General features: G+C 35.0%; 1 protein-coding gene across 2 annotated transcripts in view; it reads right to left on the bottom strand.

Annotated features, from left to right (window-relative positions):
* FER (FER tyrosine kinase) overlaps positions 1 to 18,937 on the bottom strand; it is a 414,063-nt gene that overhangs the window by 357,231 nt on the left and 37,895 nt on the right. For both annotated transcript variants that reach the window (XM_019653136.1, XM_019653135.1), the window contains one exon: positions 6,361 to 6,628. In XM_019653136.1, the coding sequence (XP_019508681.1) occupies positions 6,361 to 6,567 (207 nt within the window). In that variant the 5' untranslated portion in view covers positions 6,568 to 6,628. The remainder of the gene's footprint in view (positions 1 to 6,360; positions 6,629 to 18,937) is intronic.

Here is an 18,937-nt window from a genome sequence, read left to right as displayed (position 1 = left end):
CAATTCCCCAATAAAAATCTTAAAAAAAAAATTCATAAAGGATGCATTAAAAAAAAAGGCAGAAACCTAAAAACAACTTTGCACATATTTGCATGTATTAAATGATGAAAAAAATACATAAGTCCTACAATTAACATGACACTACCTTTAAAAGGCTTGAAGTTTGCTTGTCAAAGTAGGTGTCAGAAGAAAGAGCTGCCTGAATTTGGTCAGAAAGTTGCAATATAACATGTGGATAAATGTGGCTCCTAACACAAGGAGTAAACAGAGGTAGACAGTAAACAATGGAAGTGTGTGTCTGTGCATTTTACATATCTCTAAGCAGCTCGGTTCAGCAGGGTAGTTTTGAGCATTCACCTAGCATTTCTTCCATGTTTGTGCATAAGCAAATACAAAATCACATTATGCTCAAATTGCTCCCTAAGATACCAATTGCACTGGAACAAATTCATCTTTTTAAATCAAACGTGACAGAAATGACTATATGGTCAGGCTTAGAAATTACTTCCTTAAATACTCATATATGTACATACTTACAGGTTCAAGTTACATCATATGTATTTATGACACTAAATAATAAGGCTGGTTCATCAAAAAGCATTTTCATTACTTTTAATCCCACATAGCATATGGAACATAGCCAATATTTCAATCCACTTTGTGTTTAGAAGGTAAGTCAGTATCTATCTTAAAATAGGTCATTTCAGAATTATCTTTATCACTATACTATTTCAAAAGAGAGCTGACCATGCTGACCAGTGTAATTTTATTTTTACTGTTTTCTGCTCTATTGTACTATTAGTAACACATATTTATAAGTTTAAAGTATACAACATGATGATTTGATACAGTATATATTGCAGTGATTACCACAATAAGGTTAGTTAACACCTTCATCCCCTCACATAATTACCTTTTTTCCCTGTGATAATATTTACCATTTACTTTCTTAACAACTTTAAGTATCTACTACTGTACTACTGTTAGAGTTACCATGCTGTGCATTAGATCTCCAGAATTTATTCGTTTTTTTTAAAAAAGATGTTATTGGGGAATTGGGGAAGAGAACAGTGTTGGGGAATTGCGGAAGGAGAATATTGTGTTTTTCCACCCATCAGCCCCAAGTCAAGTTGTCCTTCAGTCTTAGTTGTGGAAGACACTAACTCAGCTCCAAGTTCAGTCGCCACTTTTAATCTAGTTGCGGGGGGCACAGCCCCCCATCCCATGTGGTAGTCGAACCAGCAACCTTTGTGTTAAGTGCATGCGCTCTCACCAGCTGAGCGGCTGCTCAGCTCAAGGTGCCATGTTCAATCTTAGTTGTGGGTGGGCACAGCCCACCATCCCATGCGGGAGTCGAACCAGCAACCTTGTTGTTAAGAGCATGTGCTCTCACCAGCTGAGCCATCTGGCCTCCCACTGGCAGCTCAGCAGCAGCTCAGCAGTAGCTCAGCTCGGGTGCAGCTCACTGGCCCATGTGGGAATCGAAGCAGCGACCTTGTTGCTCAGAGCTCGCGCTCTAACCAACTGTGCCACCCGACCGGCCCCCAGAACTTGTTCATCTTATAGCTGAAAGTTTGTACCCTTCGAGTAACATTTCCCTATTTATCCTATCCTTCACCCCCACCTCCACCCCGCCCAACTCCTGGCAACCACCATTCTATTCTATTTCTGAGTTTGGCTTTTTTAGATTCCAGATACTAGTGTAACTGGAAACATGCAGTATTTGTCTTTCTCTGACTTATCTCACTTAGCATAATGCCCTCAAGGTCCATCCACACTGTCGAAAACAGCAGGATTTCTTTCTTTGTTATGGCTGAATAATATTCCATTGTGTACTTGTATATATACCATATTTTCTTTATCCATTCATCCATTGATGGACACCTAGGTTGTTTCCATATCTTAGGTATTGTAAATAATGCTGCAATGAACATAGTGGTGCAGATATCTCTTTAAGATAGTGATTTCATTTCCTTTAGATAAATACCCAGAAGTGGAATTACAGTAGTTCTATTTTTTTATTTTTTGAGGGACCTCCATACTGTTTCCAAAGTAGCTGTGATAATTTGTATTCCCATTAACAGTATAAAAGGGTTCCCTTTCCTTCACAGCCTTGTCAACACTTGTCTCTAGTCTTTTTGATAACAGCCAGTCTAACAGATAAGAAGTGATATCTCACTGTGGTTTATTTTTTGTTTTGTTTTTTTTGTTTTTTTTATTTCATAGGTTTTCGTGTCTTTTTTTTTATTAGTTTCAGGTGTACAGAACAATGCGGTGTAGATGCCTGATCACTGGTTTTGATGGCACATTTCATTGATGATGAGTGATGTTCAGCATCTTTTCATATACCTGTTGGTCATTTGTATGTCATCTTTGGAAAAAAAAACTATTCAGATCCTCTGTCCATTTTTTTATTGAATTAAATTTCCTGGGGTGATATTGGTTAATACATTATACGTTTCAAGTGTACAATTCTATAATACGCTCACCTGTGTATTACATTGTATACTCACCACTCAAAGTCTAGTCTCCTTCCATCACCATATGTTTGGCCTCCTTTACTCTCTTCATCCTCTCCTTAGCCCCCTTTCCCTCTGGTAACCATCATTCTATTGTTTGTGTCTATGAGTCTGTTTACTTTCTTCGTTGGTTGCTTCCTGTTTTATATCCCACATGAGTGAAATCATATCATTCTTGTCCTTTTCCGTCTGACTTATTTCGTTTAGCATAATAATCTCAAGATCCATCCATGTTGTCGCAAATGGCACTATTTCATCTTTTCTTATGGCAGAATAGTATTCCATTGTGTATAATACCACATCTTCTCTATCCAATTATCTATTGAAGGACATTTCGATTGTTTCCATGTCTTGGGTACCATCAATAATGCTGCAATGAATATAGGGATACATGTATCTTTACAAATAAATGTTTTCAAATTTTTCAGGTAGATACCCAGAAGAGGGATTGTTGGCATTGTTTGTTTTTTTGCTATTGAGTTGTATGAGTTCCTTATATTTTGGATATTAACCCCTTATCAAATAGATGGTTTGCAAGTATTTTCTCCCATTCCAAAAGTTGCCGTTTTACTTTGCTGCTTCTTTCGCTGTGCAGAAGCTTTCCATTTTTGCCTTTGTTGCTTATTTTTGCTTTTGTTCCTTCTCCTTTTGGTATCGTATCCAAAAAATCGTTGCCACAACCAATGTCAAGAAGTTTTTCCTTATGTTTCCTTTTATTATTTTATAGTTTCAGGGCTAACATTTAAGTTTTTAATCCATTTCAGGTTCATTTTTGTGAGTGGTGTAAGATAGGGGTTAATTTCATTCTTTAGCATGTGAACACCTGTTTTTCTAGCACCATTTATTAAGGAGACTATTCTTGGCTCCCTTGTCATATTTTAGTTGACCAGATATGCATGAGTTTACTTCTGGGCTCTCAATTCTGTTCCATTGTTCTAAAGTCTGTTTTTATATCAGTACCATACTGTTTTGATTACTATTACTATTTGATTAATATTTATAATATAGCTTGAAATCAAGAAGTGTGATGCCTCCTGCTTTGTTCTTCTTTCTCAGGATTGCTTTGGCTATTCAGGGTCTTCGTATTTCCATATAAATGTTTGTAGTCTTTTTTTCTTCTGTAAAAAATGCCATTGGAATTTTACTATGGATTGCATTGAATCTGTAGATGGCTTTCAGTAATGTGGGCATTTTAAAAATATTAATTCTTTCAGTCCATGAGCATGGACTATCTTTCCATTTATTTGTGTCTTCTTCAATTTCTTTCATTAATGTCTTATAATTTTCAGTGTATAGATCTTACCCTTCTTGGTTAAATTTATTCCTAAGTATTTTATTTTTTCTGATAATATTATAAATGGGATTGTTGTCTTTATTTCTTTTTGAGATACTTTGCTATTAGTGTATAGAAACACAACTGATTTTTGTATGTTAATTTTACATCCTACAACTTTACTTAATTTGTTCACTAATCCTAACAGTTTTCTGGGGAGTCTTATGGTTTTCTATATATAAGATCATATCATTTGCAAACAGAGACAGTTTTACTTCTTCCTTTCCAATTTGGGCTCTTTTTATTTCTGACAGGAGTAATTTTAGATGAATAAGAAAACACAAAGTAAAATTCACTTTTAGCATAGAGTAAAACAAGTTCTCAAAATAAAATAGCTATTAAACATATGAAAAGATGTTTAACTTTACCCATAGTGAAATATAAATTAAAGCTATACTAGATACCATTTCTTACCTATCAGATTTACAAAAATTCAAAAGTTTGACAAGACACTCTGTGGCCCATATTAAGCAGAAACACACTCTCATACATTCCTGGTAGTTATACAAAATGGTACAGGATCTATTAAAAATTTTGTACTTATATTGGCAATATGTAACAAAATTACATACAAATTTATACTTTGACCTAGAAATGTCATTTCCAGGCATAAACCCTGAAGATACTCATAATGATACAGATACTCATAATGATACAAAAACACATAATGATACAAAAATACTTATGTAACAAAATTATTCATTGCAGCATTATATATGATTGTAAAGTACTGTGAGACATAAAATTCCATGTATAGTAACTCAATTAAATATCTCAATATTCTCTCTACTACAAGGAGCCAGCATTCCTAGAGGAAAATATTCCAGAACTGGAAAAGAAAACATTCAAGATGAGCCTGGAATATCTTGGTATGTCAGGAAATAAAGAAGTGTTCAATGGTTGATGCAGAAACAGTTCAGGTAATTGAAAGCAAACGTGACTCCCTAGGCTTCTATCTCCTAATGTTTCCTCCAAAAGCAATACAAAAAAAAAAAAAAAGGGAAAAATAAGACCATTCAAAAATCATGCCCTCAGAATTAAAGACAGATGCACACATATTAAAATAACTTTAAGTAAAAAAGAAAAATTACCAAAGCACAGAGTGTGACTTCTCACACTCAAGCTCCAGATTAAAGGAACTGAAGTGATATAACTAAATGAAATGAGTGACTCTGGATTAGATCCTGAATCAGGATGAAGAAAAAAAAATTGCCAAAAAGGGACACTACTGGGACTGTTGGCAAAAGTTAGATATGGAATATATTTTTGATACTAACATGGTAACAATGTTAAATTTTCCAATTTTGGTAATTGTATTGTGGATATGTTCATTGAACAGATACACTTAAATATTTACAGATAAAGGGGAATGATGTTTTCAACTAACTTGCAAATCATCCAGGAAAATATATTATATATATAATATAATAAGTGCATGTATATATAGAGAGATTATATATTTATATATAATAAATATATAGAGATAATATGAAATATATATGAGAGAGGAAACAGGAACTGTTCTATCCTCCTGCCTAAAACAACTAAATGTTGAACAAAATATATTTGTCACAACAGCATTCAAGCCACTGGACACCATTCAATGAAGGGCAGTGAATCCTGACAGGCTATAAATAAATTACTAAGCCCTAAGTTTACTGAATGGAGAAAATGTTCAGGCCACAGCCCAGGGAGAAAAAGCCATGCAGAACTCATTAATTTCTGTAAGTTAAAGAGACTAACTTCAGAGCACTGAGACACCAAGGTAAGTCAGGGTACTGGAGAAGAGATAAGGACAGAGTACCAGAGAGGAGAGAGCTGTATGAAGAAAAACTCAGGTGAACTGCAAAACACTCCCCCTTGATTATTTAGCTAAGTACAGATCAGCTCAAGGATATGAGGAAACTACTCTTTGCCAAGGAAATAACCCACCCATAAGGGAACTCTTGTCTAGAGCTCACACAGAGCCACAGAATCATGCCAGGTCCCAAGAGCCAGAGTGTAAAACCTCATAAATTGGAGAGCATCCTTTGAGCACTGAGAAGGTTCTTGCCTCAGCAGAGGAGATAAATTCACTCTAGATTACACAATATCTCTGGTGTTACCCAAAGGCAAGAGCCAAAAAGAGAAGTGAAATGGAAGACATAACAATAGAAACTAACCACAATGAAACACAGAGAGAAGATAGAAAAATAAATAAAAAGTATCAATAAACTGTGGGATAACTTCAAACAGCCAAATATGTATCAAACTCCCTGAAGGGGAGAAGAGGAAAGAGGGAGGACTAAAATAAAATTTTGAAAAAATAATGGCTGATATTTTTCCAGAGTTGATGAAAACAATAAATCCACAGATCTGAGAAGGTCAGCAAACACCTTGTACAAAGAAACATGAAGAACACTACACAAATGCACATAATATAGGTTTATAACATATGTAGTATGATCCATTTGCCTTAAGAACAATTATGATACTATACATAAAAAATGATGAAATTATTCCTCTTACCTTGGATACATTGCTGACATAATTCATTTGGACAGTACTTTCCTTATCAACTTGATTACAAAGGTTCTGTAAAGTAGATGCATATTCTTTGTCACTTTTTATCCTTAGGGCCATAAATTTCTTCACTGTTTCCAGTAACCGTAATTCCCAGTCTTGCAATTTTAACACAGCTTCATGTGAATTCTTCAGGTCACTCCCAAACCCCATTTTTGTAAGGCACTGTCTTATCCTCCACACTGCGCAAGTAAGCCTTCTAGTCAGCACATATCTGTGTATGTAAACAGAAAAAAAAAAATCTTAACTCAAAAGGAAATTAGTCTTCAAAGCAAAGTTATGCCTCATTATTTTTAGGGTAAAAAAAAATCATTACAACTGAATGTTTTCATCGCAAAGATCAGGTACAAGATGAGGATATCCACTCTCACCACTTCTATTCAACATGTATTGAAGGTTCTAACCAGTACAATGAAATAAATAAAATAACTTCCATTAAAATTGAAAAGGAAGAAGTAAAACCATATTTCCAGATACTATATTTGACAATGTATATAGAAAATCCTAAGGAATGCAATAAAAAAGTATTAGAACTTTTATTAGAATGAGTAAGAATACAGAGCAAGAAGATGAATACACAAAGATCAATTGTATTTCTATATATTAGAAATGATCAATCCAAAAATGAAATTTAAAAACAATTAAATTTACAACAGCATCAAAAAATTATTTAGAAATAAATCTTTCACTATAAATGTAAAACTTGTCTTAAAACTATAAAATATTTATTTTAAAAGAAATTAAAGAAGACCTAAATAACTGGAAAGATTCATGTTCATGGATCCTAAAGACTTAATATTGTCCTAAAGACTTAAGAAGGAATATTCTCCAATTTGTTATTCAGGTTTAACTTCTTAATATATATTAACATCTAAGCTAGCTCTTTTTTTTGCAGAAATTGACAAGCTAATACTAAAATTTATATAGAAATTCAAGAAAGCCAGAATAAAAAAAAAATCTTGAAAAAGAAGAACAAAGTTGGAGGACTCACACTTCTTGATTTCAAAACTTACCGAAAAGCTACAGTAATCAACACAATGTGACATATGGATAGACACAGACATCAATGAAATAAATAGAGGGTCTAGATCTAAATCCTCACATTTATGGTTAATTGATTTTCTATAAGGATGTCAAGTCTATTCAATGGTGAAAAACGTCTTTTCAACTAATGATGCAGCTGGGTTTCCACATGCAAGAGAATGAAGTAGAATGCCTTCCTTAGAACATACACAAAAAATTAACTTTAAAAGGATCATAGATCTAAATATCAGAGCTAAATCTATAAAACTCTCAAAAGAAAACAGTAAATATTCATGACCTTGGCTCAGATGATGGTTTCTTAGATACAACACCAAAAATACAATAACAAAACAAAAATACTTGAATTGGATTTCATCAAAATTTAAAAATTCTGTACTTCAAAGGCCACCATCAAGAAAGTGAAAAGACAACCCATAGAATGGGAGAAAATATTTGCAAACAATATATGACAAGGGACTTCTATCTGGGATATCCATATGTAAAGAATTCTGACAATTTAATAATAAAAGACAAACCAATCAAAAATGGGCCAATGATCTGAACAGAGATTTCTCCAAAAAGATTTACAAATATCCAATGTGCACATGAAAAGATGTTCAAAATAACTAGCCATTAGAAAAATACAAATCAAAACCACAATGAGATATCACTTTATATCATTAGTACGTCTATAACCAAAAGGACAGATAGTATCAAGTGTTGCAGACAGTGAAGAAATTAGAAACCTCACACACTGCTGGTGGAAATAAAAAATGTGCAGTTCCTCAAAAGTTAAACATAGAGTTATCATATGACCCAGAAATTACACTGTTAAGTATACAGAGGGAACCAAAAAAAGTATATACATTTTAAGAAAGGAAAAACTATTAATATTGTAATACTCAATATATACCATTAACAAAAGATGAATACAAGTCATATGTATACATTTTTTTGGCACTCCCAGTATACCTAAGAGAAATGAAAACATGTTCCCACACAAAAACTTGTACATAAATGTTTAAGCAGAATTATTCATAATAGCCACAAAATGAAAATAATCTAAATGTCCATCAACTGATGAATGGATAATTAAAACATGATATATCCATACAATGAAATACTGTTTGACAATAAAAAGGAATGAAGTATTGATACAAGCTACAACATGGAAAAGCTTTGTAAATATTATGCTAAGTGAAAGAAGCCAGAATCAAAAACTGACATAATCTATGATCCATTTATATGAAATGTCCAAAATTTAGAGACAGAAAGTAGACTGGTGGTTATCTAAGGCTGGTAAGTTTGGGAAGAAAGGAAGAGTGACTGCTAATTGGTACTGGATTTCATTTTGGGGTGATGAAAATGTTCAAAATTGATTGTGATGATGGTTGCACAACTCTGTGAACAGATTACAAATCATTGAATTGTACAGTTTAAATGGGCTTCACTATGTGAGTTTTACTTCTGTAAGTTGTTTTGAAAAAATCACTGTAGCTTACCATGATCATCTAAAGGTCAGTTAGCAGAAACTTCACCAAAATAATCTGCTTGCCTCCTATAAGTCCTGGAAACTATAATAGAATTTATTTTGCTCTCCAGCCGCCTAGAATTTCAGTCAGTGAATCTTTCAGGGCCAGTTAGAAGAAATGAAGAAATGTTTTTTATGTTTAGTTCTTTCTGGCTCATCCCTACCAAAAGTCAATTTCTTGTTAATTCAGCTGAGATCCTCTAAGCTAAACAGAAAAATGAGAAGAGGTTTATCTTTCTAACCTCAGTGATATCATCTAAAAAGATGGTAAAAATGTGGGTTTTCCAAATAGAGAACAAATTACAATTTTTCCCCAACTGAAAACTGTCCAGTTTTATGATCTAGCAAACAAGTAAGTGGGGGGAACGGTAGAGGTAAACTGCACTTCATCAAAGTTTCCGAAGTAGCATCCAGGACACTAAATGGACTTTTAACATAAATAAGTCAATGTCAAGTAATGAACTATTCACTTTAATATACAGAATAATTCCAGGTTTTCACTTTATATGTAGTAGCTTTTAAATTTTTATTTTGCTATAGTGTATCTTTAGGGGCCACAAAAATTTACAATGAACATTTTTCTGTTATTTTACCTACAGCTCAACTAAGTCTCAGGGAAGATATACTCTATCTCATCCAATGTTTTCAATGAAGAATAAGGAACATTGTTTGAGGCTGAGAAAAGGTGAAACATTTTACTTTTTATTTTTAACTGTATCTGAGATTGTAGTTCATTTTATTCAGTACTTGGGGAAAATACTGCTTCTGCTTCCAAGTACATCTAGCTCTGGTCTAAGCTTTGACAATATTTTTTTTTCTTCCATTATCGGAAATTCAAAAGGACTGTAGAGAGCTCAAAAAAATAAAAAGGGAAACAGAATCTGGAAACACTCCAGCCCATCCTAAGTGCTTATTTATATACACCAATATTCTAGGTCAGGGTGAGTATAAAATAATTTAATATATGGTACCACTCTTTCAGATATAACAAATAATAAAAAAATTAAACAATTCTATAATAAATTAGGACTATGTGTAATTGTTGCATTGGTAGAACTTATAAATACTTTGGGAATTAAAAGAATAGTATCCTACAGATAATTTCCCCATAAATGTCAAATGGCATTTATGAGACTATTCATTTCAGTAGTGTTTGAAAATAACAAAAAAAAGGGGGGAACGGGGCGGGATCTGGAACTATCTATCAAAAGGAACTGATTAACTAAATTACTATCAAGGCTGCTGCATTTGGTTATAACTGAATTAATTCTAGGGGGTGCCACAGAAATCATAGTCTCTGAAAATGTGTTCAGTGTCCAACCTTCACAACCATATATGCTGGTCCTGATCATGGTATATTCATTCTGTGGAATATTATGCAGCCCTAATAAAAAATGAGGAAATATTTTGCGTATTAATCTGGAACTATCATTAAGAACTACTAATTTTAAAGAGTAAGGTATAGAACTTGGTATTGTGTAAAAAGAAGGAACAATAATAGAAATTCATTTTGTTTGTAAGTGCATAAAAATATTTCCAAAAGAACACATAGTGGCTGGGACATAGGATTGGGAGGGAGACTTTTCACTGAATAAATACCTTTTTGTACATTTGAATTTTGTCCTAAGTGAATGTATTGATGTTACCTATTGAAAAAACTAATTAGTTAAAGAATTTTTGAAGAGAAAAGGAAAAAAACAATTAAAGCTTGACTAGCCCAGAAGATGGCAAGATAGGAGGTAGGGCTAGAGTAACGACCACGATTTAGATATTATACAAAGTCAAAAGGGTAATGTATTTCAGGAAGTAAAAGCAGTATGAGGCAAAAAATAAAGAAAATATGAAGAAAGCAATTTCCAAAATCTAGCTATATGTGACAAGCAGTGGAAAATGGCGTGTCAATTCAGTTCCTGCTATTCCACCATTAAGAAAATTAATAAGGCTCAAACTCCTTGAATTAATTGATTTTAAGGCAAAATGATAAGGTCATGAATGTGATTTTTAAAATTATTAATTTGCTGGTGTTACACACGTATGCTCAGTTTGTAAAATTTCATCAAGCTGAGGTGAGCACCTGTGATTTGTGCACTTTACTATACATATGTTATAGTTCAATTAAAAAGAGAGACATAGGAGACGATTTTAATTTGGAATCTACGTACAGAATAGCTTGAAGAGAGAAAAAACATAAAATGAAACACAAGAAGCCAAATTAATAAGTTATTACAGCGATATAGCTTGAGAAATGAGGATCTATTATTAACAATGTCATTGAGAATTAAGATGAAAAGAGCCTTGAGCTGGTGAATAGATTTAGGGAACAAAAGAGAGGCGATCCAATGACAACTTCACAGCTTTAATTAGAAATGATGACACTATCAGTAGATATGGAAGGATGAGAATATAGAGCTACTTTAAAGAAAATACATTCACTTCAGCAGGAAATAAAATACTAAGGCTAAAGATCCAAATTTGAGAGAGTCAGTTGCTTAAAGGTTAGAGATGAAAAGAACTGAATGTTGACAGAAAAGCAGACTCAAGGACAAAAAACCCATGAGGATCTGTCAATTGAGGAACAGGAGGAAGAAAGGCCAAACAAAGGATACAGATTAAGTAAACAAAAGAATAAGAGATCTTTGACAGTTACAGATGCTAGGATGAAAAAGAAAATATTAGGTACGTCAAATGTCAGAGGGAGATGTGAAAACTGCAAAAAAGTCATTATTCAAATTTGGGGGTAAAGTTGATATAGTGAAACTACCTCAGGAGCTCCTACCAATAACTAGTTAAAGGAGCAAAAAAACTGTTTTTAAGAGGAACCAAAAATTTAAACTTATCAGCAAATAAAGGACTACAACTATGCGCTGCAAGCTTTACAGCATGGCGTCAAAGGAAAAAGAGAAAATTCTGGTGCTCTTAAACATCATGGCAGTGTGCCCAAACAACCCAAACTTCCGGAAAATATTCTGAGGGAAAAAAATTAATGAAATTCTGAGAATTCACAGTAGATACACCACTATGAAAAGAAGCAGGCAGAGAGTGACTAGGCCAACCTCGGGAAAGTCAAACAAACACGTGAGAGAAGCCCCTCTGTCCTGGGACAGAACCTTAGAAAAGGCAGGGAGGATAGCCTTGGCTTGCCATTTTCTGGGGCTCTGTGAGGAATCGGTATTTGAAATTAAACACTGTAGTACAGATGTTTCATGGAGAACAGAGAGTAAATCTCAAGGCCCCCCCATCAAGGCCAAACTCAGCCCCAGTCAATACCTCCCCATCCCTCTACCTCCGTGCTCATATGACAAAGAAACACAAATTACAAGTGAAACCCAACTTCGGGTCCAGACAAGATGCCACAGACCATTTTCCCCAGCCCCACTCCACAAAACACAACTACAAACACTGGAAATAGTGCAGGAGACAACCAAGGGAGAACCCTGAAAGGTGCGAAGAAGGCAAACTCCTTTGGCCCTAGGACTGAAGGAAGCGCGCAGAGACAAAGCATCTTGTGTCCGTCCCCTTCCCCCAACAAGGTCACCCAGACCTGAATTTCCCCAACCTCCAATCTAATACCAAAGGCAGCCCACGTAGGCCAACTTCTCCCTGGATCAAACAGGGCAAGCCAGACCCCACCAGCAAGGGAGAGTGATTGTGAGCCTCACCAAAAATAAACAGCCAGGGGAAGCACTCTCCTTCCTGCTGGTCCTGAGAATCCCCTTCTCTGCCGAAAGAAACCAAACCAGGCAGAAAGAACCGGCAAGAGGGAACCATCTACAGCAAGCAGCCCGGTCGGGAGCCTCTTTGTCCCCACATACCGGAGGATCTCCTTCCTCACCCAGGGACACAAGAGCAGTCAGGCTGAACCGGCAAGAGGGACCCAGTTTTATAGGAAAGGACCAGTCCAGGAAGCTCCTTGCTCTCCATGGGTTCACGACTCTCCTCTCCTGCCCAGAGACATCAGGGCAGCTAGGGGACAGCTAGGGGGTACGTTAAGGAAATCCTGTCATTCGTTCCCCACCAACAGACCTAGTAGCTCAGCCTAAGAGAAACATCTTCTACTCCCTCAGCAGTACCAGCAGGAACTAGTGGAAGCCCTAGTGGTACCAGATAAACAAAGCAAACCAAAATAACAGCAAAAAGACTCTGAGAACTAAACCATCATTGGAACCACAGCCCACAAAAATAGGCCAAGACCTGCATGTTAAACCTAGATAGAATGCCTATGAAAATAAAAGACTGAAATAGCCCCCAGAGTCTCCTAACACAATAAATAAAATATCTAGGATTCAACTGAAAATGACCTGACATACAAGAACCAGGAAAAGCCACAACTTGAATGAGAAAAGACAATCAACTAATGCCAACACCAAGATGAATCAGATGTTGGAATTATCTGAGAAGGATTTTAAATCAGTCATCATAAAAATGCTTCATTAATCAATTACAAATTCTCTTAAATGTAAAAATAGAAAACTTAAGCAAAGAATAGAAGCTGTAAAAATAACAAGATGGAAATTAAGGAACTAAAAAAATGCAGAAACAGGCATTAAAAACTCACAAGATGGGCTCAATAGTAGAGTGGAGATGACAGAGGATACAACTAGTGAATATAAGGACAGAGCAAAAGAATTCAGACAATCCTAGCAACAGAGAGAAAACAGACAGGAAAAAAATAAAGAAGAAGAACAAATCCTGGGGGACCTGTGGGACAATAACAAAAGAGCCAACATTTCTATCATCTGAGTTCCAGGAGAAGAGAAAGAGAAAGAGTATTTAAAGAAATGTGTCCATCTTGGTGAATCAGATAATGTATAGCTACAGAAATCAAGATAGTGCTGTAATGGTAGAAAACAGACAATAGATCAATGGAACAGAATAGAAAACCCAGAAATAGACCCACACAAATATGCTCAACTGCATTTTGACAAAGATCCAAAAGCAATTCAATGGAGGAAAAACAGCCTTTTTAACAAATGGAACAATTGGGTAGTTAACCACTCCTCACTCCACCAGAAAAAAAAAAACCTTGATCTAACACCTTACACAAAAATTAACTTGAAAGGATCATAGACTTAAATGTAAACATAAAACTGCAAGAGTTCTAGGGGGAAAAAAAAAAACAGGAGAAACTCTTCAGAATCTAAAGCTAGGCAGAGTTCTTAGACTTGATACAAAAAACAATCCATAAAAGGAAAAACCGATAAATTGGGCCTCATCAAAAGTAAAAACTTTTGCCCTGTGAAAGCCATGTGAAGAGGATAAAAAGACAAGCTATAGACTAAAATATTTGCAAATCACATATCTGACAAAGGACTTGTATCTAGAATATAAAAGACTTCTCAAAATTCAAGTTAAAACCAATAACAATCTAACTAGAAAATGACCAAAAGATATGAATAAACATTTCACAGAAAAGGATATAAAAATGGCAAATAAGCACATGATTTGTGTTCCGCATCATTAGCCATAAGAGAAATGTAATTAAAACTACACCTACTAGAACGGCTAAAATAAAATATAATGATGACGAAACACTTTTGAGGATATGAAAAAACTGGATCACTCATTTGTTGCTGGTCAAAAGACAAAATGGTACAGACACTCTGGTTTCTTATAAAACTAAACATTCAGCTAACATGACCCAGCAATTGCACCCTTGGATATTCATGCCAGAAAAATGAAAACATGTTCACACAAGACCTGCACACAAATGTTCATAGAAGCTTTATTTGTAATAGCCAGGAATTGAAATCAGCCCAAAGATCCTTCAACAGGTGAACATATACCATGGAATACTACCCACACTAAAACGGAACAAACTATGAATACAGGCAACAACTTGAGAATCCGGCTGAATGAGAAAAGCCAATTCCAAAAAATTACATACCATATGATTCCACTTATATAACATTCCTGAAATGACAGAATTTTGGAAAAAAGGGGCAAGTAGGAGTTGTTAGGGTTTAGAGTCTGCAAAGAGGAAGAGGGGGTTGAGTGTGGTTATAAAAGGGGGACAGAGGGATTCTAGCAGTATCCGAATGGTTTAGTACCTTGATGGTAGTGATGGATACATGAACCTAGGCCTATAAAAAATTTTATATAACTTAACATACACACAACAAATGAATACAATTAAAAGTGAAGAAATATGAATAAGATTAGTGGATTTGTCGAGGTTAATATCCTGGTTAGTCATATTATACTACAGTCTTGCAAAATGTTACCATTTGGGGAAACTGGGCAAAGTGTGCAAGGGATTATTATTTCATACAATTGAATGTGAATCTACAATTACCTAAATAAAAATTTCAATTTTAAAAAAAATGTAATGCCCGGACCTCACACTATAGCTCAGAGGAAGAACAATAATGTGGAGAGGGTGCTGCAAATTCAGCTACATTCTTCTAGAAGTAACAGGACATGAGGAAGATGAAAAGAAATTACAAGGAAATTATACCGTCATGATGTAACCAAACATTACAGAGAGACGGGTTGGGGAGGTGGACTATATCAACCTGATTTGTAATGTAAATGCCAATCAGGAAGGGAATCACTCTGTTCTGTTCTCCCACCATAGCCCCAGTGATTAAAACAGTGTCTTGTGTATAGCAGACAATAAAAAAAATCTGTTAAATTAATTACCGTATTTCCCCATGTATAAGATGCTCCCATGTATAAGACACACCTTAATTTTGGGGCCCGAAATTAGAAAAAAAATGTATTACATAGAGTTATTGAACTCAAGTTTTATTCATCACTGTCAAAACTCCCAACCATTAGCTTGTCCTCATCTGTGTCTGATGACGAATCACTGTCTTCATATGTTGCCTCTCATGGCCTTCTTCTGCCGTGGTGTTTTCAGTAGGGTTTCTTCTTCCCGTAGCCAATCTCGGATTGTTTTCTCAGTTGGAGGAGGACCAAACTTATGTTCAGCAGCACGATTTCCATTCACTTTTGCAAACTGGATCATTTTTAACTTGAATCCAGCACTGTATGAAAATCTTTTCTGAGCCATTTCTGGGCAGAACATGGTAAAACGTAACCTACCGTAATATACTGGTAACAAGTACAAAACAATGAGCGCAAAGACAACAAGCACGAAAAAGCGGGAAATGCAAGTAAAAAAAATCTACAACCACTGTATAAGACGCACCCAGTTTTTAGACCCCAAAGTTTTCTAAAAAGGGTGTGTCTTATATATGAGGAAATACGGTAACTGTTGAGGCTACACAGCCTTGTGCATGCATTCTCCCATGCCCTGATGGTCCCGACTTTGCACTCTTGGTTCTTTAAGATACTTAGTAATATTAGGTATTAATTTTATTATTACATATAATTCTAGGTATTAATTTTACAGCCCTAACCTACAGGTTAAAACTCAAACTCCTTTGCCTGGTAATCAAAGCCAGCCCCAAAAAACTTTGCCCTCCTCAGCAACAGTACCACAACTTACTAATTACAGTTCCTTAAATGTCTCATGATCATACCTCTCTGTGCCTTTGCAGATGTTATTCCTTCAGTCTTAATGTTTTTCCTCCCTTTGTCCACCTGGAGAATTATCGACAACTAAACTTTAAAGTTATATTCTGTGTGATGCATTCTCTGACCATCCCCACAACCACAACCACACCAGGCTGACTTAGGTGTTCCCTTTTCTTGGATCTCAGGGATCATGTATGTATTGGTAATTAACATAACACTTCCCATAAGAAATTTTAACTATTTGTTCAGATATATTTCTCCCATTAAACTATGAGCTACATGGAAATCAGATCATCATGGATTTTTTCATCTTTGTATCACTGGTGCTTAACTTACTACCAAGAATACAATGGGCATTCAATTTATTATAAATAATTGCCAAGTGCAAACGCATTTTATAAAAGATTTGTAAATGAGATTTTTAAATAAAAATTTCTATAATTTAATGGAAAGAAAAAATCAGGTAGAAACATAGTATTATATGCAAGGGCACATATGTTATTAATAAAGATGTCTATTTTTAAATAACATCTTTTAAAGAGTGAAACTAGTAAAAATCCTAATAAACTTTTAGATACACATAAATCTATGTTATTTAGTGGATTCAGTTTGGTATTTAAGATCAAGTGAGTTATGTGGAGTTTTTAATTCACCATAAATAGTTATTAAAAACTTTAAAAGAACTACTAAAATTGCTATATTTTCAAAAACTAGAATTTCATTTTGCATAAAATAGATCTATAAACACATACTTCTTAAGCAAAAATGGAAGTTATTAATAGCAAAACATAAAGCAGATAACTAGTTTCCTTGTTAGGATAAAAGGATTTCCACAGTATCTCTTTTAAGTATAAGGATATATGCAAGTATTTGTTCTAAAATTTCTTCTGTTTTTCAGCCTGTGGCTCCACAGCTGACAACTTTTATATTCTCCATTTACTCAGATGGAAATATTGTTTTCATATAGCATAAAGTTTAATATGTATTGAATATTCTTTCTCAAGTAAGGCTGGTTTATTTTAACACAGGTAATGCCTTATAACACAAATAATATTTAATTACTTCCTTTATTTTAGCATTGACAAAGACACTGACATATAACACTAAAGGTATGCTAATTTAGAAAAATCAGCAAATAAGTGAATAAAAACTATGTAATTGAAACAGGACATCATTCATTCTTCCCCCCACCAGATATTCTCACAAGCTAGCTGGGAATTTCATAGAGTTTGAATTTATAATCCTTGACTAATAAAATCCATCAAAATCACTTTGTGCAGCTCAACCTGGAGCTGGGCTGCTGTGGGTCGCCAGCGACGGCGTAGGCTGCAGTCCCCTGCTGGAGTGGGCTGCCATAAGCTACCACGTGTAGCCGGCAGCCAGCGTGAGAAGCCAACAGCTGCCATGAGCGGCTGTCCAGAGGCCGGAGACTGATCTGCCTCGCCCGGGAAGAGCGCAATGATGGTGCCAGCTTGGGCCAGTGAAGCAATATCCTCCACAACTAGACTGATGAACAAAAAAACAACAGCAACTTGTCTGTTCCCCTTCCCCCGATTCCCCAATAAAATCTTAAAAAAAAAAAAAATCACTTTGTGGTTCAAGTTGCTTCATCAGAATATGTTTGTTCATTGATAAAGACAATAAAATCATTAACCAGTTAAAGTACAAAAATAATTATCTAACAGTATTTCTTACCTTTTATAAGCTTTAATACTACTGACAGGATCAGAAACAGTGACTCTATTTGAAAAAAAATATTAAGCTGCCTGCAGCAACATAGAAAGTCACAAAAAGCCACGGACTATGCAAGCAATAACCACAGTTACAAACCAAAAAACTGACCTCATATGAATACAAAGTGAGGTGTTGTTTCTGAAGCAGCCAAACAGGCAGGAGTGAACAGTTCCCAATGTTTAACTATGAAGACATCATTCATTACCAGTTAATATATGCTGGCCTAGGCCACCTTACAGGTACTGAACTTAAAACTTCTCCTATGATTTCTTTATTTGAAAATGTTGCTTCTTGCTTAATTTAAAAAGAAATGAAATTCAACTGAAACAGCAGTGAACTGGCCAGCCTACTGGAACAGCATGAATGGATGACAATGTTCCAGTGAGACACTGAAAAAAACCTGTGCAAGTCTATAAACTTGAACAGTATGCTTGCTTTTAAATTAACTTTTTTTACTTTAAAAGTGTATTTGAAAGTATTGACATTTAAAATTATTTAAGGAGAGCAGAATTATTAACAGAAATCTTTTTCTTTGTTTTAAAGTATTAATATAAAATCAACAGGTATTTATTGAGTAACCATGGGAGAGATACTGTTAAGGATACAAACAAAGATAAATAAAATCTGGATTACTTGCTTCAATTTATAGTGTAGTAAGAAGAAATAGAAGGCCGGCCGAGTGGCTCAGTTGGTTAAGAGTACGAGCTCTGAGCAACAGGGTCACCAGTTTGACTCCCACATGGGCCAGTGAGCTGC

The sequence above is a fragment of the Hipposideros armiger genome, unplaced genomic scaffold, assembly GCF_001890085.2.
Source record: "Hipposideros armiger isolate ML-2016 unplaced genomic scaffold, ASM189008v1 scaffold_196, whole genome shotgun sequence".
Lineage (NCBI taxonomy): Eukaryota > Metazoa > Chordata > Mammalia > Chiroptera > Hipposideridae > Hipposideros > Hipposideros armiger.
This window is presented reverse-complemented; position numbering and strand designations above follow the sequence as displayed.